General features: G+C 39.1%; 1 protein-coding gene across 2 annotated transcripts in view; it reads right to left on the reverse strand.

Moving 5' to 3' along the window:
* The window catches only part of GMDS (GDP-mannose 4,6-dehydratase), a 636,593-nt gene extending 630,919 nt beyond the window's left edge, over window positions 1–5,674 (reverse strand). For both annotated transcript variants that reach the window (XM_059179107.1, XM_059179106.1), the window contains exon 1: window positions 5,435–5,674. In XM_059179107.1, coding sequence (XP_059035090.1) covers window positions 5,435–5,536 — 102 coding nt within the window. In that variant the 5' untranslated portion in view covers window positions 5,537–5,674. The remainder of the gene's footprint in view (window positions 1–5,434) is intronic.
* Window positions 5,675–22,706: the final 17,032 nt, after the last annotated feature.

Raw genomic sequence — 22,706 nt, forward strand, 5'->3', positions numbered from 1 at the left:
TCTAAAGCATTGAATTAGTACTTGCTTAAATGTTTGGCCAGATCCAAACCTCCCAAGGAAAATCTAGCCCAATTTACAGGTTAGGAAGGGCCTCACCATGTCAAATACTTCCACTTTCAAAATACCAATATTAACCTTATAATCAACACACCTGACAATGTAATCTACAGTTCCAACCTGCCTGCTCCCTTGGCAGAAACCAGCTTGAAATAACAGACTGGAAAAATATCCATTTAACAAAGGAAAAATCCACAAAAACTAACTATTCAATTACTTAAGTCTCTATCTACCAAAAAGTGTGCTTATGCCATCCATTAGGGAGTAATAAAATGTCCTAGGAAGATGACTGTCTTCTTTAAAAAACTACTAGCAAGCATGTTGTCCATCATGCTGTTCTGTTGCTTAAAGTTATTTCTCTAAGAGTGTAGTATTAATAAAAATTTTGACTCGCCTATCCACTTTGTCTTGATTTGCAGGAAAGTCAAAGCTGAATTTTATGTCCATATTGACAGCAGTCAATGTACAGAAATCAGCGGCTTTCTTATACACTAACAATGAAAATACAGAAAGGGAAATTAGAGAATCAATTCCATTTACTATAGCACCAAGAACCATAAGATACCTGGGAATAAACCTAACCAAAGAGATAAAGGATCTGTACTCGAGGAACTACAGAACACTCATGAAAGAAATTGAAGAAGACACAAAAAGATGGAAGACCATTCCATGCTCTTGGATAGGAAGAATAAACATTGTTAAAATGCCTATACTGCCTAGAGCAATCTATACTTTTAATGCCATTCCGATCAAAATTCCATCGGTATTTTTCAAAGAGCTGGAACCAGAAGAGACCCCGAATCACTAAGGAAATGTTGAAAAACAAAAATAAAACTGCGGGCATCACGTTACCTGCTTTACTACATCACGTTACTGCATCACATTACTACTGCTTTACTACAAAGCTGTGATCACCAAGACAGCATGGTACTGGCATAAAAACAGACACATAGACCAGTGAACAGAGTAGAGAGCCCAGATATGGACCCTCAACTCTATGGGCAAACAATCTTCGACAAAACAGGAAAAAATATACAGTGGAAAAAAGAAAGTCTCTTCAATAAATGGTGCTGGGAAAACTGGACAGCTATATGTAGAAGAATAAAACTCGACCATTCTCTTACACCGTACACAAAGATAAACTCAAAATGGATAAAAGGCCTCAACATGAGACAGGAATCCATCAGGATCCTAGAGGAGAAGAGCAGCTATCCTTAGCTTTGAGTTTTAGTACATTACCCCCATCTTTCTATTGGCCTTCACTGCAAACTCCTGTTTTTTGTTTTGAGTTATTGACTGGTGTTTTGTGGATTACTTCTCTTTTTTTTCATTCTTTTTATGATGGTCCAATGATATGTTTTTTGTTGATGCCACTTCAGAAACTTTTTGGAAATGAGCAAGAGGTATAAATAATTTAATAAATTAAGTTCCTTCCATTATTATTACAGTGTCCTCACTGTTCCCAAAACTGTCCCCTCTCTTCATTCCTGTGCATGCTGTTCAAACCAACACAGTGCCAGCTATTTCAAGCATTCAGTGACCTCTCCCAGAGTTCTGAGGCTGGATAAACCATTCATTTGGGCTCTAACATACTTTTAAAATACTACTTCACTACTTATACAACTTTACCACATCTCTACCATACTTGAATATCACTTTTTTCATCTGCATAGTCTTAAGTTCCTTGAAAACTATAAGATCCTAGTGGGCAATGAGTATATCATGATATTCCCACCAGCATCAAAACAAGCCCTGTACCCAGCAGAAAGAGTAAAGCTGTGTTCTTCATGAGAAAAGTCAAGATTTTTGAAAGACCATTAGGCAAAACTAAGTAGGAGATAATATGCTGAAAGGTTCTACCTTAAAGTAATTAAACCAAAGAAGTAAGATATGCAAATTACCTATATAGCCAACAGAGATTGCATGTATGTAAATACAAAGAAATTTCCTGGAATGGCTGCATTTGGCAGGATTATCTGGAGTACACAGAGGCTTCAGGTGACTGAAAAGGAGTAACACCTGTGAGGGCATTCAGCCACAAAAGGACTCCAGTGGGGTACAAAGAGAGAGTATTCAAAGAAAAGCAAGAACAGTTCCAACTGTGTAGTAAAGAACCAAAAGTACCTTAAGACAGTGGAGATGAGCTCTGAAGATGGCTGGTAGAGGGCCTAGAGGCAACAAAGTCAAGCCTGAGCCTGGTTTTCTTTTTTCTTTCTTTTTTTTTTTTTTAAGATTTTATTTATTTATTTGACAGAGAGATACACAGCGAGAGACTGAACACAAGCAGGAGGAGTGGAAGAGGGAGAAGCAGGCTTCCCACTGAGCAGAGAGCCCTATGCAGGGCTAGATCCTGCACCCTAGGATCCCAGGACCCTGGGATCATGACCTGAACCAAAGGCAGAGGCTTAAGGACTAAGCCACCCAGGTGCCCCCAAGCCTGGTTTTCTTTAAGGAGATTTAATAAGGTAAAAACTTTAGAAAATGATTCACAGTTACTGTAATAAGAATAGACAGGAGGGAGAAAGCTAGTATATGAAGCTTGACAGTAAATATTAGAGATGCATAGCAAACAGGGCACCATGACTATCTGCACTTTCTCAAGTGGAAATCTAGGACAACCCATTTAAGAGCCCATCACAGCACAATTACCATGAATACCCTAAGAGCAATGATATCTACCTTACCTTCTTGAATCTGAGACCTTTCTTAAGAGTAGAACAATCTCTCTTTTTCTTTCTCTCTCTCTCTCTCACACACAGACACACAAAGCTGTATTTTAATGTGTATAGTTTACTACTGAAGCAACATTAACAAAATTGTTCTAAGCAATGCCTTGGTTCAAATCTCAGCTCTGACACTCACTGGGTGTGCACTCCCAGGGAACATACTTAACCTTACTTAGCCAGGTATAAATTGGGAATAAAATTTGTACCTGCCTCTAAGGTAGGGATATATAGTGTTTAGCAGAGTGAGTAGTTCGGTAAGCTCTCACGATATATTATTATTTTTTTAATTTTATTTTATTTATTTGTCATAGAGAGAGAAGCGAGAGCAAGCACAGGCAGACAGAGTGGCAGGCAGAGGCAGAGGGAGAAGCAGGCTCCCCGCCAAGCAAGGAGCCCGATGTGGGACTCGATCCCAGGACGCTGGGATCATGACCTGAGCCAAAGGCAGCCGCTCAACCAACTGAGCCACCCAGGCGTCCCATATTATTTTAAAAATAGACAATAATGTATGGATTTTTAGACCTCTTGTATTAACTTCACAGTCCTCTGGAGATCCTTGATACCCAAGTTAGGAATCACTGTCCTAGAAGACAAATGCAAAGCATAGCAAGCAGCAAGTTCCATTAGCAAGGATTTATGTGCAGCTACAGAATTCGGCACTGTGCCAGGGGTATAAAAGCCAACACAAGAACCCAACATGGAAAGGGACAATGCAGAGGGTAAATGTGCGAGGAAAGAGGAAAATATTGGTGCTGAAGGTAAAAGGGGCCTAAAACCCAAGGAATTTAAAGTTGGAAATGAGGTAGTGAGCCAAAATAAAGTGATGAGCCAAAAATATCTGGTTAGAGCATTGCACACTAAACATGTGCTTAAAGAAGACTTCCCTGGAGCTGCCTTTTGGACAAACTACAATGGAGGCCACTTCTGCACCTCTCTTGCCATTCAGTAGCAACTAGATGATGTGTTCCAAAGCTTTAAAGAAGGTCCCATCTCTAACTTGCACTGATCGATAGTGCTGGTCACTTAAATTGGTATAACTCATACCAAGTGTTATCTTAATAGCTTAACCAATTTCTTCAAGGTACTAAAAAAATTTTCTATCTTCAAGAGTTCACACAAGTTAAGTAAACTTTTGAGCTTCAGATTCAGTCTAAGAAATTGGGAAAAGGGAAACCATCTACCAAAGAGTCCTCACCATTAGGAAAAAAAAAAAAAAGTTTGTAGGCCACGACTTGAAAGCTTATAGGCCCTTGCCTAAATTGAATGGTTCACTTCCTCAGTCTCAAATTCTTTTCCTATTTCCTATCCACCTCTTCCACCAGTTTTCAAACAGTTGTTTATTGTAATAACCTTAAACAAAGTAAGATGAATAACCAGAAAATACTTAGATATCCAATAATTAAAACTATCTAGTATTCTTGGACTCTAAATCTGGCCAATTCCAATTTCTTTTCTAATGCTAGAGTGCTTTGAAAGCAGAGTTTGAATCCCAGCTAGACACTTGTAGTTGTTTCACTTCAGACAAATCAGACTCCCATGCCTCACTTTCCCCATCTGTAAAGTGGAGGCGAAAAAAAAAAAAAGCACCCCTTCAAAGACTACTTGTAAAAACTAAATGAGTTAATATTAGTCAAGTGACCGATACATGATAAGCACATTTATTAGCCATTATTATCACCTCCATTACAGAGTAATATTAGCCACTAGCAAGAGCTCCAGGAACACACATGTAACATTTTGTCTACAAAAATAATGAGTAAAATCATTCCATCCTGAATGAATCTAAAGCAGCACAGCTTGGTTAGATACAGTGGTGAGGGCCTACCTGTTGCAGTATCTCTAAGAGATAACTGTCAGGAAACAGCCATGCTCAGTCTGCACATGGGGTTCCAACATGCAGGACAGCTCCTCATGATTACATCACTTAAGGAACTCCTTTTGTTTGTAAATAGAACCTTAGCCTAACTTTGGACCAGTCTGTCAGATACACTTCAAATGTATTAACATGAATCTCAGGAGTTTGTGTGTTTAAAAAGTTTTTGTGAGGTGTGCTTTTTAAACAAAAAATATTTCCTAGTCTATGACTCCTCGGCACTACTTTCTTTTAATTTGTTTTCTTCTGTCTGGAAAGCTGGTGAGGGGGAACCAAAACCGCAAGAACTCCCCTGCTTCCCAAGCATTAGCAGGTCAGTGGCCTTGGCCCTTACACGGAAGTATAGCAAGTTGACCACACACACACACACACACACACACACACACACACACACACAGAAAACCAGTCCTTTTCCCTCCCCCAGCACTGGGATCTGCAAAGAGCTAAATTAAAGTGCACCCTAGAGACCTCGGAGAAACAAGCACTGCAGTCGCTGGCTGGGCAGGTGGGAGACGGTAGGTAGTCTGGCTCAGGTGCGAGAACCACGTCCCAAGTAGGACACGCGCTCCCATGCCCCGAGGGAAGCCTAGAAGCATTCCACGCATTCAGCACACTCTCCACAAGACACATCTTGTCGCCGACCTCCACAACAAGCTACCTCGGAAACCTTCCGGGATGCCCAGAAGGCTGTTCCTGGAAATGCAGGCAGCCCCGGGCGCGGGGCTCACACGTGCCCCAGCAGCAGGAGGCCTGGCTCGAACTCCCATCTCGGACTCACCTGGCCCGTGATGCCAGTGATGAGCGCCACTTTCCTGGGCTTGCCCATCTCTCCGTCCCCGGAGCCGCGAGCGCTGGGGCAGCGTACCGCCGCGTGTGCCATGTCGCTACCGGCTTGTGGCCGAGGGCTGGGCGGAGCGGAGGCCAGTGGAGCAGAGACAGCGGTGCCGAAGGGACGTGGGGGTGTGCCTGCACACAAGCCTCCTCGCCCAAGCTGCAGGGAAGTAGCGCACCGCGCGGCCCGCCGCCACAATCTGACAGGGGCGCTCTGGAGGCCGGGCGGGGAGGGCCGGGGGCGGGCCAAGGCGGGCCCCACTGCGGGGCGGCGGGACTGCGGCCTGACGGGCGCCGCGTCATTCGCGTCAGGCCGCGACGCTCCCGTGGCGCCCGCGGCAGGCCCCGCCCCCCGCCGTCTGCCGCCTCGCTACGCCACGCCTCCTCCGCCGCGGGCCGCGCGGCCAGGGCGGGGCGCCTGAGGGGCGGTCTTGCAGCGGGGCGCCGCCGACTTTGGCCGTGGCTGTTAGGCAGGTTCAGGAAAGGAAATGTTGCCGGGTCTTTAGGCCACGCCAGTCCCCTGGCGAAGAGGGCGCAGGCTGTTGGCGGCTTGGTCTTCACCGGCTTATCTTCTTTGGAACCCCTGTCTCCTGCCCTCGGCCCTTCTTGCCGTCCCGGGAATGCTAATATTATCTGAGGATGCTGAGAGGAAGTAGCGCCGACCTTTTCATTAGGAGAAAGCTTTGAATGCCAAATCTAGGTGTCACGGGGCCTGGGTCATCAGCTTTGATAAATAATTCTTGGAAACCTATAGCATTGCCTTTTGATGAGTTTGGTTTTATGTTTCCTGAGGGGCGCAAGGCCCCTAAATGGGGTCACAGGTGTGTGGAATGACTAACCTCACCTGTAGCCCGGCTTTCTGGCTCATCTCACGTTTCCCTGAAGCTTGGAACCAAGCACAAGTTTCCAAGTAACTAGATTCAAAGTACTCTAGTTCAGAGGACTGGCAGAGTACAAGAAAGCCTGACCCCACTCATGTGCAGCTTGAGGAAATGTTGTAAAGACGGCAGGGTCAGACAAACCTGGACATGGCCAGTTTCAAAAAAAAGTAAATCAAATGCAAGGTGGGGTCCTAACCTGATGTCTCCTGAACTGGCTTTCACGTGGCAGCTGCACTTTGGGGAGAGAGAAGGCCAGAGGTGACTCACTGGGAGGATGGCAGTTGTGTGTACCTAAGGAGGTGGCCGGAATCCATGGAAGAGACAAAAATTTCCCTATTTACACTGCTCTATTAATCTGTACATTTTCCTCTCTCCAGTAGATTACCTCAGATCATCACCTCAAGTCACAAATTGAGTGCCTAGGAGAGTGCACAACCTATCATGCAAGTTGTTACGTCAAATCCCCAAATCAGAAAAACTCAGGGTTAAGTTAAAAATCTTTTTGTCCCCTAAGCTTCTTGGGAATATTCCTTAGCTTTATATATAGACAGGTCTTTGGTTTCACACCTTGGCTCTCATTTGTCCATTCTATATGGAGAATGACTGAATAAATGTGTATTACATACAGTATCAGAAGGCTGTGGTCAGTCACCTGGTTGGCTCAGTCAGTGAAGCATCTGCCTTCAGCTCAGGTAATGATCTCAGGGTCTTGGGATCCAGCCGGCATCAGGCTCCCTGTTCAGTGGGGTGTCTGCTTCTCCCTCTGCCTCTGCCCCTGCCCCTCCCCCACCCCCATAATTGTGTGTGCTCGCTCTCTCTCTCTTTCTCAAATAAATAAATAAATAAATAATATTTAAATAAATAAATATAATTTTTTTTTAAAGAAGCAGAAGTCTGCTTCTGCATGGTGAATGAAGAAACCCTAATGCAGAGGATGGTGAACACTTTAATTCAGCGGAACTCACTATAAGCAAGAAATGTCTTTGAAATCTACTAGATTATCTTAAAAATGTATGTTTGTTTTAATATAAATATTATTTGGATTAATTTTCAGATACACTGTTTAACATTTTTTTAAAAATCATGGGGAAAAACGGTTACCAAGAGAGGACATACCAAGTTTATACTGCAGCCGTGAGACATCCAATGACACTACTGAATACTGAACATTTGCCTCTCCTGGTAAGAAGTATGACAGTAGAAGACCTATAGAAAGAAAACTGATCATATTGTAGGGTCTGTAAATAAAGTAATTACAAAATGTTGAGAGAAATTGTAGTTTTGAAACACAGTGGAAGGTCGAGAAAAAATGAGGGCTATTTCTCTAGGAAACTTTTCTGAGGAAAGGCAATAGAGCCATATATTGGTTTGCTAGGACTGTCACTACAAAATACCACAGACTGGTGGCTCAAACGATAGAAATGTATTTCCTCACAGTTCTGAAAATCCAAAATCAAGGTGTTGTCAGGGTTATTTTCCTCTGCATCCTCTCTTTCTGACTTATGATGGCCATCTTCATGTTCACATAGCTTTCTCCTTCTACACATATCTCAGTCTGAATTTCCTCTTTTTATAAGGACACCACTCATATTGGATTAGGGATGGCTCAATATGATCTCATGTTAGTTTAACTACCTCTGCTATTACCTTATTTCTAAATAAAGTAATGTGCTAAATTACTGGTGGGGGAGTTGACTTCAACATATGAATTTGGAGGAGAGACATAATTTGACCCATAACAGGTCCAGTAAACTCCAAACAAGCCTCTGAGAAGGATGTGCTACATGGTCAATGCTAATAATATCCATGAGTTCAGAGGAATTGTCCACTGGCTTATTTGGCTCCTGGTGAGAGCTCTCTGTCTGCATTACAAAGAGCCATCTTGTGTGTCCTTACATGGTGGAGAGAGGAGAAGGCATATCTTCTTATAGGGGCAATAATCTCATTAGAGATCTCTGCCCTTATAACTCAATTACCTCCCTAAGGCCCCTATTTTCACATACCATCATATGGTGGATTAGAGCTTCAGCATATGAATTTTGGGTGGATACAATTCAGTTCACAGCATCAACCATTCTATACAATATTCATTATTTTGAATAAGTTTTTTCACATCCTTATTTCTTAACATTGAGTAGATACCAAGTATTCAAGAGTAATACCTTGGCTTTCTCCTCCAAATTATCTCTTCTCTTTTCTTCTTTTTTAATCTTTCTTTCTTTTGCTTTTACCTTATAGAATATTTGTAATATTCTTTCGCTGTACATCAGGTTAGAAAACCAATGACAGTGACTAGCATGTATTAAGTGAACGAGTAAGCTGCACCAAAGTATGCCATATCTCATTTAATTCTATGAGGTAATTATGATAATGATCTCTATTTGGTAGAAACTGGGGGTCAGAGAGGTTAATAAACTTGCCTAAGGTAAAATAACTAGTGGCTGGTTATGGTAGATATCATTATTGGTTCTTTCAATTCCCATTCCATATTCTATGTATAAAAATCGAACTGCTAAAACCCATATTTTCCAGATCATTTTGCAGCTGGTGTTTTGGAAGCATATTGAGTTCTGCCAATCAGATGTGTTCCTCCTCATTCTGGTAGGTAGAAGTTAAACAAAAGCCATCTTTCTACTCCTGGTCAGACAAACCCGAGAGTTGTGGCAACTAGACTCCAAGTTTGGGTCTAGTCACACAAGTTTCATGAGTACAGTAGCCATGTGGGGTGGGGCAACAGCAGTTTCCTAAATTCTGACTAAGAACTATGGTGGTGTGCCCTTGATGTCAACAACCCAGTGATGGCCCCCTGGCTTCTGTTCTTCCATCACTTAAAAATAAATAAATAAACAAACTGAAGTTTTTGTTGAGATAATTGTAGAATTCACATGTATTTGTAAGAAATAGTACAGTGATATCCCACATACCCTTTACGCAATTTCCCCCTTGGTCACATCCTCTGAAATTATAGTGCAATATTATAAGTAGAGTACTGACATTTATACAAGTCATTGATCTTATTAAGATTTCCCCAGTTTCACTGTACTCATTTGTACATGTGTGTCTGGGTGTGTTAGTGTGCATGGTTTATACAATGCCTTTTATCATACATGAGGGTTCATTCATCTACCACCAAAGTAAAAATACTGAATAGTTCTGACATGGATGCTTCATGCCACTTCCAAAGTTTTGTCATTTCAAGAAACATTGTAAGTGGAATCATACAGCTTATAATTAATTGGGATTGGCATTTTTCACTCAGTCTAAATCTCCTGGAAGTGCATCCAAGGTGCATGGATCAATAGTTGCTTTGGTGTTTTTATCGTGGAGTATTATTTCAGGGTGTGAACGTACCATACCTTGTTTCACCATTTACCTATTGAAGGATATCTGGGCTATTTCCACTTTGGGGCTGCTAGATATTAAATTGCTTGAACATTCATGTACAGGTTTCTGTGTGAATATAGTTTCCATTTTACATAAAAGTGCAATTGCTGAGCTGTATGATAATTGCATATTTACTTTTTCTAAAAGATGTCAAACTGTTTTGTTTGTGTTTTTGTTTTTGTTTTTTGCAAAGAGTCTGTAAACAGAACTTCTTGCACTAAATCTTTTTCTGCTCAGAATGTCTGTGGTAGTTTCCATGTCCCACTCGACAATCTGGCTGACACAGAAGTACAGATAAGACACAAACTCCAGTCTCAGGGCTTTTAACCACAACTGAAAGACCAATTAAATGGTTACTTGTATGTGTGAGTATGATTGAAAGGAAGCATTGTATTAGGGAAAACATTCAAGGGGGAAGTAGACACTGTTTCCTTTTTACTTTACCTCCACTTCAGGATTTATACCAGTTTTCCAGCTCAGGAAATAACAGAAGTGACTTTATGAGTTAAATCTTATAAAATCCAACTCTATTGAAGATGGGAAAACTTAGATCCCTGTTTTATACTACATTTCTCTTTAGAATAACACTAATTGGGTGAGTCTCATTTCTTAGAATTCATGGCAAAAGTAACAGAGTTAGAATTAGAATTGGAAGGTGACAAGATAACTCCGACTTGTAAGGACTTCCTGAAATCTGTCACCTTCCCTTGGACTATCCCATTCTACTAATGAAATCACACCATGGCAAGTTTTTTAGACTATGTTCTTAGAAAAGGGGAAAAATTTCAAAATAATTGAAGATGTGTATTTCTCATATCTTCACTCATGAAATTTTCCATCAGACAGCTTTCTGTCATCAGGCAAATGAGTATTTTAGAAATATGAGTTCTGGGCCCGATAGTAGAGCATGTGTGCCTAACGTCATGTTGCCTTTCTATCCTCTGATTTTTAATTTCTAATTTTTTTTTTTTAGTTGGACTAATTGTTTTCAACAGAAGAGCTATTTTATTGAGAAAGTTTTCCACTGTGGTAATCTGAGTTTCTTAATTCACAAAACCCCAGGGATCAGAGCCTTAGAATCATTACTATGCTGTCTAATTACAATCTCCATTTGATGCCTACAACAGTATTTTTCCATTAGTGTCATCAAACTATTAGGGAGGAAATTATGTGTAGTTTTAAGTCTTCTTTGGCTCCTGTTTTCAGCATTCTTCTGCTGGATTTGAGAACGCATATGTGTTCACTCCTCTCTTTGTGATATTCCCTAAAGACTTGCTCAATAAAAAGTGAATCTCAAAATACTAAAGATTAAATAATGCATTATTCTTTAAATTAAATTAGGTAATAAAACACCTTTTCTGACCTATGGAAAATTTCCAGTTCCTGGTTACTAGTCTGATCTTTATGTCAAAATACTTCAAGGTTAAGATATAGGTCTCATTTTTAATCTTAAACATTCTAATTCCAAAGGAACTTTCCTTTTGTACTAACATGTTTAACATATTCAAGATGCTGTTATAAGTGTCAAACTCCTTCAGGCAAAGCCCACTTCAATTAGTAATGACTTTTTTATCTTCCTTCTACTACTTGTATGCCTGGTAACCTTCCTAGCAATAAGCCTAATATATATAGGTAACAGAGGAATGCTAAGATTATAAAGGCAAGCACCACAAATCCTGACTTGTAAGGACTAACTGAGTGTTAGAGAATTTACTATACCTCCTTATAGAAATGGCAAAGAGAATTTTGATCCTAATGAATGAATTTTTTAAATGGCCTTCTCTTTCCCACCAAGAGAGAAATTCCTTCAACTTCTGGGAGGCAAACCTTAAGGATGCTTCACTCTAGGATAGAAAGAGGACTAAAGAATACCTGAACTCCGTCCTACAGTATGTCCTAATCATTATTGAGAAGACTTATTTTTTTTTTTTTAAGAGAAGACTTACTTTTGATGTGATAGTAGATGGAACCATTAAATAATCCTTAGATGCAGTTCAGGGGTAATTTGTCCCAAATTCTCAAAACAAACCATAAGCCCCCCAAAAGTCAGGAACCTCACTGAAGAGAAGTAAGCACTGGTGGGGACAGAGCCTTCAGCTATCAGCAAGCAGTGAGATGGTTGAGGCAAAATCAGGATCAGCCATGGTCCTGGCATGATGATGACTGTGACAGCAGATAATCATCATGGCAGATACTATGGCAGATACTTGACTTCCAACACAAGTGTTCAGGGAAAGGAGCACCAGGGGTTGCATGTTAATTAATCTGAATGTATAAAAACCCCATTCTCCTTGTCAGTGAAGGACTGACAGACAGGTGATACAATTCTATCCAATGAGATATGATGGGTGAAATTGTTCTGCTGTTGAGTCCCCCCTTCCTCCACCCTCCATGGGAGATATCCTCAGGTTAGTATTGATGGTATTCTGCCTTTCCTGGAAGAGACCCAACCAAATCCTGCCTGAATGCTGTGTTTAGCCAACTGCTCCAGGTTCTATGGGACAGTAATTAAAAGGACAGCTCTTCTGGGCCATCCTTCGGCTTTTCATGATGTCATCTGGGATTATTCACTGGTGTTCAGATGATGGTAAGCATGGGCTAAAGGGACCAAAAAGTCTTCACCAATATCTGGCGCCTTAGCAGGGAAGGATGGAAGGCTGAGCTCAGCTGAGAGTTCACATGGTCATGTCTCTCTCTCCATCTGGTCTCTCTGTGTGGTCTCTATACATGGTCCTTCCAGCATGATAAAAAACCCACATAATGGGTCAGGACTACCAAGTGTAAGGGCTCTAAAGACATAGGAAGAAACCTTAAGAATCGTTATGATAGCCTTGAAGTCCCAGAATATCACTTCCACCACATTCTATTGGTCAAAACAAAAAAACAGTAAAACCACCACAGGGTAAAGGAAGGAAGTTATATACCTCTTGATGTGAGGAGTAGCATGAATGTGGGGAGAGGAATGTGGCAGCCCTCTTTGGAAACTGTCTACGTCAGAACATCCTTGAGACATTCAATTCACACCCCTTCTTCATGCAAAATACATCCACCCTGTGTGTTAGTTTTCCAATGCCCTGTAGCAAATGATCACAAATGTAGCAACTGAAAACAACACACATTTACTATCTCACAGCTTCTGTGCTTGGGAGTCTGGGGACAGCTTGCCTGGGTCTTCTGCTCCCCTTCAGCAGAGTCCAGCTGGACTTTGTGCTCATCTGGACATGTGACAGGGGAAGAATCAGCTTCTGAGTGTATTGGGTGAGTAGCAGAATTCATTTACTTGTGGATAAATCCCTGCCAACCCTGGCATTTTGTTGGCTATCAAGAGGCCAGGCTCAAGCCCTAGAGATACCCTGCAGTTCCTTGCAACTGCTCACTTCATTAAGCCAGCAAGAAGAAATCTCTCACTCTGGTTTGCTAAGATGGAGTCTTATTTAAATATAATCTAAACAAGAGAGTGACATCTCATCACCTTTGCCATATTCTGTTGATTAGAAACAAGTCACAGATCCCACCCTCACTCAAGGGGAGGAAAGCTCATGAAGGGATAAATATCAGGGGATGGAAATTATTGCCCTTATGGGCTGGCCACAATCCTTCTTCTATGGAGGTCCCGAAATTTGGTGGCTTAAACAAACAGACAAAAAAAATTATAATATTGCTCATATTTCTGGGTATTGACTGGGCTCAGATGGAAAGTTTTTACTTAAGATCGCTTTTCTGGTTTTAGATCATTGAGACCCGGGGCTGGAATCATCTGAAGGCCCAACTGGTCTAGACGTCCAAGATGCTTCTTAAATCACATGTTTCATGCCTGCACTGGTTAACTAGCATGAGCTTCTTTGGAGTGTGGGAGTCTCAGAATAATTAGACCTATTACATGGTAGCTGGCTTCACAAAAGTCAACATTTCAAAAGTCCCAGTTAGAAGCTTCATGGTTTTGTGAGTCCTAGACTCATGCAGGAGTCATGCAGTGTGGCTTTTGTCACATTCTATTGATGAAAAGCAAGATATAAGAGTTATAAAACTAGTCCATATTCAAGGAGTAGGGACTACACCAGAGCATGAATACTCAGTCATAGATCAGTGTGGGAGACATTTATGGAGACTATTAAAACCTAAAATATGGCAACCTGGGAAAATCAGCATAATTACTTTATAATGTTTCAAAAACTTTGTTTCACAAGAATATCACCTAGATCTGTATCTATATTCCATATGTAATTTTGACTAAGCAACTGATGCCATGTTTTTGCATTACCCACTAGTTATTTAATAATGAGTTGTCAAATACACCTAGTCACCCTGAAACTGTGTAACTATGGCAAGCCATGCACATGCATCATCCATTATCTTGGATAGCTTGACAGGGCCTTACACAAGACCCTCACAAAAAGGTCTGCTAAGAACTTCTGGAAAGGGTTTTCCTCCCTGAAAAGAAATGGGTGAGGAAAAACTTATCTTTCTGCTTTTGGGTGTTGTTATGTGAAGGTCTGATGCCTGGAGTTGCTGTAACCATCTTGTGACTATGAGGGGAAAGTCAGAAATTGTGGAGAAGTGGGTATCTGGGTGGCTCAGCCAATTAAGCATCCAACTCTTGATTTCAGCTTATGACCCTGATCTCATGATCATAAGACTGAGCCTCATGTCAGTCTCCACACTCAACACAGAGTCTAATTGTTCCTCTCCTTCTGTTCTTCTCCCTGCTCTCTCTCCCTCTCTTTCTCTCTCTTTCTCATCAATCAATCAATCTTAAGAAAAAATTGTAGAGAAGCAACTGGGAACTGCTGAGTAGCTATAGTAAACTATCCTGAAAATTCTTTTTTTTTTTTTTAAAGATTTTATTTATTTATTTGACAGATAGAGATCACAAGTAGGCAGAGAGGCAGACAGAGAGAGAGGAGGAAGCAGGCTCCCTGCCGAGCAGAGAGCCCGAAGCGGGGCCAATCCCAGGACCCTGAGATCATGACCTGAGCGGAAGGCAGAGGCTTTAACCCACTGAGCCACCCAGGCGCCCCATATCCTGAAAATTCTTACCTCCAGATTTCTTATTATGTGAGACAGAATGTTCCTTATTTTGTAAATGTCTTTAACCGAGAGTTCTGTTACTTACAACTCAATGTGTTCTTATTGATACATATATCAGACCACCAAGCAGTGGAAAGGAAAGGAATGTGGCACAGAGGGACTTTAATGGCTACTAGGGACATATAATCATCTGGCATACTATAAGGAAAGTTGAGGTTTGGGGGCCTCACTGGCTGGGAATCATCTCCTTAACTATTCTTTCTGAGGCCAGGTGTCCTGAGAAAACAAGTTTGTTGTTTTGTTTCCTTAGAGATTGTTTTACACCCTTTCTAATCATTAAACATTCTCCCTTTTTCTAAGGCTAGCTTCATGTTGGAATACCAAGGTTATATTTTAGGGAATTTATCCATAATTATAAAAAAAAATGGTGTTGTCTCCATCTGTTCCACAGATTATTACTAAACCCAGAGTTAGAATTAAATAACCTTTTATGGGGAAGTATATCAGTCTCAGAATGCTTTAACCAAGTACCACAAACTTGGTGACTTAAGACAAATTTATTTTCTCACAGTTCTAGAGGCTCAAAGTCTGCACCTAAGATGTAATCAAGGTCATGCTAACTGAAGGCTCTAAGAGAGATCTTTCCTTGCTTTTCCCTAGCTTCTGGTAGTTGTCAATAGTCCTTGGGAATTCTTGGCTTCATGATGCATTATCCCCAGTATCTGCCTCCATGAGCACATGATGTTCTTTCCATGTGTGTCTGTGTCCAGATTTCCTTCTTTTTATAAGGACACTAGTTCTATCAGATTTAGGGCCCATTCTATTCCAGTTCAACCTCATCTTAACTCGATTATATCTGCAAAGACCCTATTCCAAATAAGGTCACAGTCAAAGGACCCCTTGAATATGTCTTTTGAGGGCATACAATTCAAACCACAACAGGCACTGGTGATGAGTGTATTAAAGGACTCCTGTGATACTGAATATCATCCTTAATTGGAAGATCCTAATGAATTCTTGGCACCAAAAAAGATGAACGTAAGAGCAGATTTGGAAAGGCTAAATTTAAATAAAGAGGTGATTGGATGGTGAGAAAGGAGAATGTAGAAGAGCCTGGATAAAGTTATCTGAAGAATTAGAACCCCCTTGGGTAGCCAGAAAAATCTTGTGGGAGAGAATAAAGTCTTTCATTTTCTATCACTTGCAACTTACATGCCATGGCTGAAACACTGCATGTATTGTTCCATTATTTCTTACAACTCTAAAAAGTAGGAAATATCTCCATTTTCTAGAAAAGGAAGTTGGAGCATAAGGAAGGTAAGTAAATTGCTTAAAGTTTACTTAGTAAACAAATGGCAGGGCCAGGAATAAAATTCAATTTTGTTTAACAGCTCCTTCCATGCCCTTTCCATCCACAAAAGTCATCCTGCATTAAGTCAACAAATACTTATTGCATGCCTACCATATGCCACATACTGGACCAGAGAGTACATGTCAACAGATGCTGCCAAACTGCCTTCAGTAAAAGTAATCATAGTTTATATTTCCACTCACAGTGCATAAAAGTACCTGATTCTCCACTTCATTCTCCAAATGGAATATTCAATTTGGAATTCTTCAAGATTTGATAGTATAAGTGGTACCTTATTTTAGTTGGCATCTTATTGAGTATTAGTGAAGTTGAACATCTCTTCAAATGATTGTTTTACAATTTTTATTCATTTTTCTCTAACTTGCCTTGTCATACATTTTGTCCTTTGTCCATCCATTTTCTTCTTTTGTATTTTTTTCCTTGTTTTCTTTCTTTCTTTCTTTCTTTCTTTCTTTCTTTCTTTCTTTCTTCTTTTTTAGAGAGAGAGAAAGAAAGAGAGCATGCAGGGGGTGGGGAGGAGCAGAGGGAGAGAGAAAGAATCTTAAATAGGATTAAGATTCTTTAAGAGAATCTTTTTTTTTTTTTTAAGATTTTATTTATTTATTTGACAGACAGAGATCACAAGTAGGCAGAGAGGCAGGAAGGGTTGGAGGAGCAGGCTCCCTGCTGAGCAGAGAGCCTGATGTGGGGCTCAATCCCAGGACCCTGGGATCATGACCTGAGCTGAAGGCAGAGGCTTTAACCCACTGAGCCACCCAGGCACCCCAATTCTTTAAGAGAATCTTAAACAGAGAATCTTAAACACCCAGCTCCCAGAGCCCTACTTGGGGCTCAATCTCATGACCCTGAGATCATGACCTGATCTGAAATCAAGAGACTGACGCTTATCTGACTAAGCCACCCAGGCACCCCTTGTCTATTCATTTTCTGGTGGGTTTATCTTCTTACAGATTTATGAAAGATTTGATATATGATAGATTTTAATACTCTGTTATTTTACAAGTTACAAATATATTATTTTCATTATACTTCTTTTCATTTCCTTTTGTTTTCAGTGAGTTACTTAAAAAAGTATTCTTCACAGTAAGATTATATAACTGTTCTCTATTTTTTGTATTTATACTATAATATAAAATGTAATAAAGTACATTTTTCCCAAATAACCAACTATCTTAAAGCCATCTGTTGATCAGTCTATTTTTCCTCTATTATATCTTAAATTATAATTTATATATGAACTTTATACAGAACTTCATGTTTCATTTTTTAAAATTATCTATTCCTTTGTCAATGCCAAAGTTTTAGTATAATAGCTTTATAGTTGACATAATATTTTTTGTCTTTGTTTTTAAAATTTCTTTCTTATTCCTATATATTTTCTCTTCCTGAAAAAAAGTCAGAATCATCTTGTCAAATTCTTTTCACTGAGGCTTCTGGGAGGAATAACATTAAATTTATAGATTAATATAAAATATTTATATCTTTATAAAATTTTTCCCACCCTTTGATTTAGGATTTTAAAGTTTTATGGTTTTTGTCACATAGTTCAGATACTTCTCTTGTTAGATTCATACCAAGATTTTATACTTTGTAAGTTATTGTCAGCAGGAGTTTACTTTTCCCAATATTTCCTAACTGGATACTGTTAAAAAATAGAAAAAAAACACAGAATCAATTTTTATATCTTAATCTTTGTTCTCATACTTTAGGGTTTCACCATAATCTGCATAGTCATACATTTATATGAAAGTAGGAAATGTAAATGCAGATATCAAGGGATCATGAAAGGGAAAAAGTCCAAATTATCTGGACTGGGCCCTAATAGTCCCATTAGGCCACGAATGTTAATGTAGACAAACAAACATCAACCATATTAAAGCAGTTTTATTATTAAGAGCTTTTGTAAAGGGAGCATGCAAAGAAACCCATAAGGTACATATATCTGCCATTTTTTCACTCTCATAAGAAGCTGACTATATGTAGGTAGAACAAAGAGACAAACAGATTCCCCACTAGTGATTAATGGAACCAGTGTGCTTTAGGGAGACGTGAAGGTGGTAGAAGAGCTTGAGGCTTGGGATTCTAGAAATCCTTATGTAAATGGTTGGAGTCCACGAGTACCTGAGTGGCTCAGATGAGTAAGCATCTGCCTTTGGTTCAGATCATGATCTCCAGGTCCTGGGATCCACTACTCATCCTGGCACTAACTCATCATTGGCAAGGAGAAATACTTCAAAGTGTGAGCTATTCAAATGCCTCTTCGTCCAGCCTCCTTATCAGTTCTCTCCCAAGTTCAAAGAAAAACGTGACAAGAAGAATTCAAAGGACAATACCAATCCAAGGGATACATATAAAATAGGTACCTCATAGGAACTCCTGGGTGGCTTAGTTGGTTAAGGATCTGCCTCAGCTCAGGTCATGATCTCAGGGTCCTGTGATCTAGCCCTACATGGGGCTCCCGGCTCAGCAGTTGAGTTTGCTTCTCTCTCTCCTCTGCCCTTCTCCCCTCCTCATTCTCTCTCTCTCTCTCAAATAAATCAATAAAATATATTTTTTAAGATGGCAGAAGAGATGATTTATTGCACACATATTACATCCAGCCACAAATGAAAATAGAATTAGTCCTGAAAGTCCCAGGTCCAGGGCAAAGGACCAAAAGGGATTGTTTTGGTATGAGGCTGTTGTGATCAGATGGCAATAGATGTTCTAGATCTATTAAATCAATCTCTAGAAAGTAGGCATATAGTCCAACAATTGGTACAAGAGTACCTGGCCTCTGGCTTTCCTTATTTCTGCTTCTATGGCTCCATGAGTGCACAAGCTATTGGTTTATTTGGACATCTGCCACATCTTTCTTCTTTTACACTTCAGCCTGAGCATTTGCTTCTTCCTCCACTTGGCTCTCAAGGCACAGAGGTTTCCAATAAGATGGTGCTAAGGCTGAGAGAGCCAAATAAAATCTTTAAAAAAAAAGATACCTCATAAACCTAAAAAATACTAATAATAAATAAAAATAATAAGTTTAAAAAGGAACCTCATACTGAAGCTAGAATAGTGCATTCACAAGAACAGCAGTGACCAAAGTGAGATTAGCAACAGGAACACCAACTACAGCAACAATAATGACAAGAAGTCATTATTAGTGACCTCTATCAGAGAGATTCAGCAGGGAAAAAATCAATAAGGACATAGCTGACTTCACCAGCACCATCAATTAACTGCATATGATTGACGTCAATCAGCTACTTTATCCAGCAACAGCAGAATGTACATTCTTTTCCAGTTCACATGAAACTTTAATCAATATAAACTATATTCTGTGTCATAAAACACACCTTAACAAATGTGAAAGAGTAGAAATCATACAGTATCTGCTCTCAGACTACAATAGAATTAAACAAGAAATCAATAATAGAAAGATAACTAGAAAATCCCAAGATATGTGGAGCTTAAACAACACATTTCTTTTTTTTTTTTTTTTTAAAGATTTTATTTATTTATTTGACGGACAGAGATCACAGGTAGGCAGAGAGGCAGAGAGAGAGGAGGAAGCAGGCACCCTGTGGAGCAGAGAGCCCGATGCGGGGCTCGATCCCAGGACCCTGGGATCATGACCTGAACTGAAGGCAGAGGCCCTAACCCACCCAGGCACCTCACACAACACACTTCTAAATAACAAGTGCATCAAAGAAGAAATCTTAAGAGAAATTTTTAAATATTTTCAACTAAATGAAAATGAAAGCTTATCAACTTATCAAAATTTGTAAGATGCAGCAAAAGCAGTGCTTAGAGGGAAATGTATAGCATTGAATGCATATATTAGGAAAGAAACGATCTAAAAATCAATCATCTAAAGTCTTCCTTAGGAAACTAGAAAAAGAATAAGAAATTAAATCCAAAGTAAGTAGAAGAAAAAAGTAATAAGCATTTGAGAAGAAATAAATGAAATTGGAAACAGGAAATAAGTAGAGAAAATCAGTGAAACTAAAACCAGTTCTTGGAAAAGGTGAATAAAATTGATAAGCCCATAGGCAGGTTAGCCAAGGGGGGACTAAAAAAGAAAGGACACAAATTATGAGAAATGAAAGAAAGAACATCACTACAGATTACATGGATATTACAAGCATAATAAAAGAGTACTATATAAAGCTCTATTCCAACAGATTTGATAATGTAGATGAAATGGATCAATTCCTTGAAAGTCAAAATATGCCAAAACTTACACAATAAAAGAGAGGCATTTTAAATAGCTTCAGATCTATTAAATAAATTGAATCAATAATTGATAATTTTCCAAAATAGTGCCATGCCCAAGTGGTTTTGCTGGTGAATTCTACCAAACACTTGGGCAGAAATTACACTGATTCTCTACAATCTCTTTCAGAGGATAGAAGCAGAAGGAATACATCCTAACTCATTCTATGAGGCCAACATTATCCTGACAATAGTGTAAAAAGAATTATATGCCACAACCAAGTATGAGTTATCTTAAGTATGCAAGGCTGGCTCAACAGTCTAAAAAAGAAAAATCATGTGGTTATATCAATAAGTACAGAAAAAGCATTTGCAATAAAGTAAGCTAATGCAATAGGACAAGGAAAATAAATAGAATATATACAGATTAGGAAAGAAGACATAAAACTGTCCTCATTCACCTCATTCACAAATGACATGATTATTTATGTTGAAAATCCAAAAAAAAAAAAAAAAAAAAGACAAAAAGTAAAAAAAAAAAACAAAAAACCCAAAAACAAAAAACAAAAAATCCAAGCACTAATAAGCAATTATAGCAAGACTACAGAATACAAAACTAATATGCAAAACAGTAGGAAACAGAAATATGCTTTCCTATATATCATCAATGAACAAGTGGAATTTGAAGTTAAAACATGATACCATTTACATTAGCACCCCTAAAAGAAAATAGTTAGGTATTAATCTATCTAAATATACATAAAAACTATAGAATATAAGGAAAATTATATAACCCTGATGAAAGAAGTCAAAGAAAAACTAAATAAATGAGATGTATTTCATAATCATGGATTGGAAGGCTTAATATTGTAAAGATGTCTGTTCTCCCTAACTTGGTCCATAGATTCAATGCAATCCTAATAAAAATCCTAGCAAGTTATTTTGTTGATATTAACAAATCAATTCTAAAGTGTATATGGAGAAGTAAAATACCCCAAATTGCCAACACAATATTTAAGAAGAAAAACAAAGTTGGAAGACTAACACTACCTAACTTTAAGACATACTATAAAGCTACAGTATTCAAGAGAGTGTGGTATTGGCAAAAGAAGAAACAGAGAGATCAGTGGATCAGAATACAAAGCCCAGAAATCAACTGCATTAATAGAGTCAACTCATCTTTCACAAAGGAGCAAAGACAAGACAAGTCAATGAAGCAATGACTATTTGTCTTTTCAACAAATAACGCTAGAACAGTCACATGCAAAAAACAGTCTAAATCTAAACACAGTTTTTATACCCTTCCCCCAAGTTAACTCAAAATGGATCATTGACCCCTAAATCTAGAATACAAAACTATAAAACTCCTAGATGATAATACAGGAGAAAACCTAGGTAACCTTGGGCATGGTGATGACTTTTTACATACAATATTAAAGATACAATCCATGAGAGAAATAATTGATAAACTAGACTTCATTAACATTAAAAAGACTTCTGCTCTGTGAAAGATAATGTCAAGAGAATGAGAAGACAAGCCACAGAGTGGAAGAAAATACTTACAAAAAACATATCTGATGAGGACTGTTTTCCAAAATACACAAAGAATGCTTTAGACCTCAGCAATAAGTGAACAAACAACCCACTTAAAGAAAAAGCCAAAGATCTTAAAAGACAGGTCACCAAAAATGATATACAAATAACTAATAAACATATGAAAATATGCTCCACACCATAGGTCGTTAGGGAAATGCAAATTAGAACAACAGCAAGATACCACAACACATCTGCTAGAATAGCCCAAATTCAGAACACTGACAACACCAAATGCTGATGAGGATGTGGAGCAACAGGAGCTCTCATTATTTATCATGGGAATGCAACACAGTACAACCACTTTGGAAGACTGTTCAGCAGTTTTTAATAAAACTATATGTACTTATACCATATAATCCAGGATTCACACTCCTTGCTTGTTTACCCAAATGAGTTGAAAACTTATGTCCACACAAAAACTGTATACGGATGTTAACAGCAACTTTATTCACAATTGCCAAAGCTTGGAAGTAACCAAGATATCCTGTGGTACGGTAATGGTGGATATATGTCATTATACATTTGTTTAACCTTATAGAACATACAACAACAAGAGTGAACCCTAATGTAAATTAAGGACTTGGGCTGATAATGATATATCAATATACATTCTCATTGATTATAACAACTATATCCTCGATTACCCAATTATAACAACTATATCCCCAATATATATATTGGTAATGTGGTAAACTATACAGGTGAGGGCAGGAAGTATATGGGAAATCTCTATACCTTCCTCTCAATTTTGCTTTGAACCTAAA

The sequence above is a fragment of the Mustela lutreola genome, chromosome 6 (assembly GCF_030435805.1).
Source record: "Mustela lutreola isolate mMusLut2 chromosome 6, mMusLut2.pri, whole genome shotgun sequence".
NCBI lineage: Eukaryota > Metazoa > Chordata > Mammalia > Carnivora > Mustelidae > Mustela > Mustela lutreola.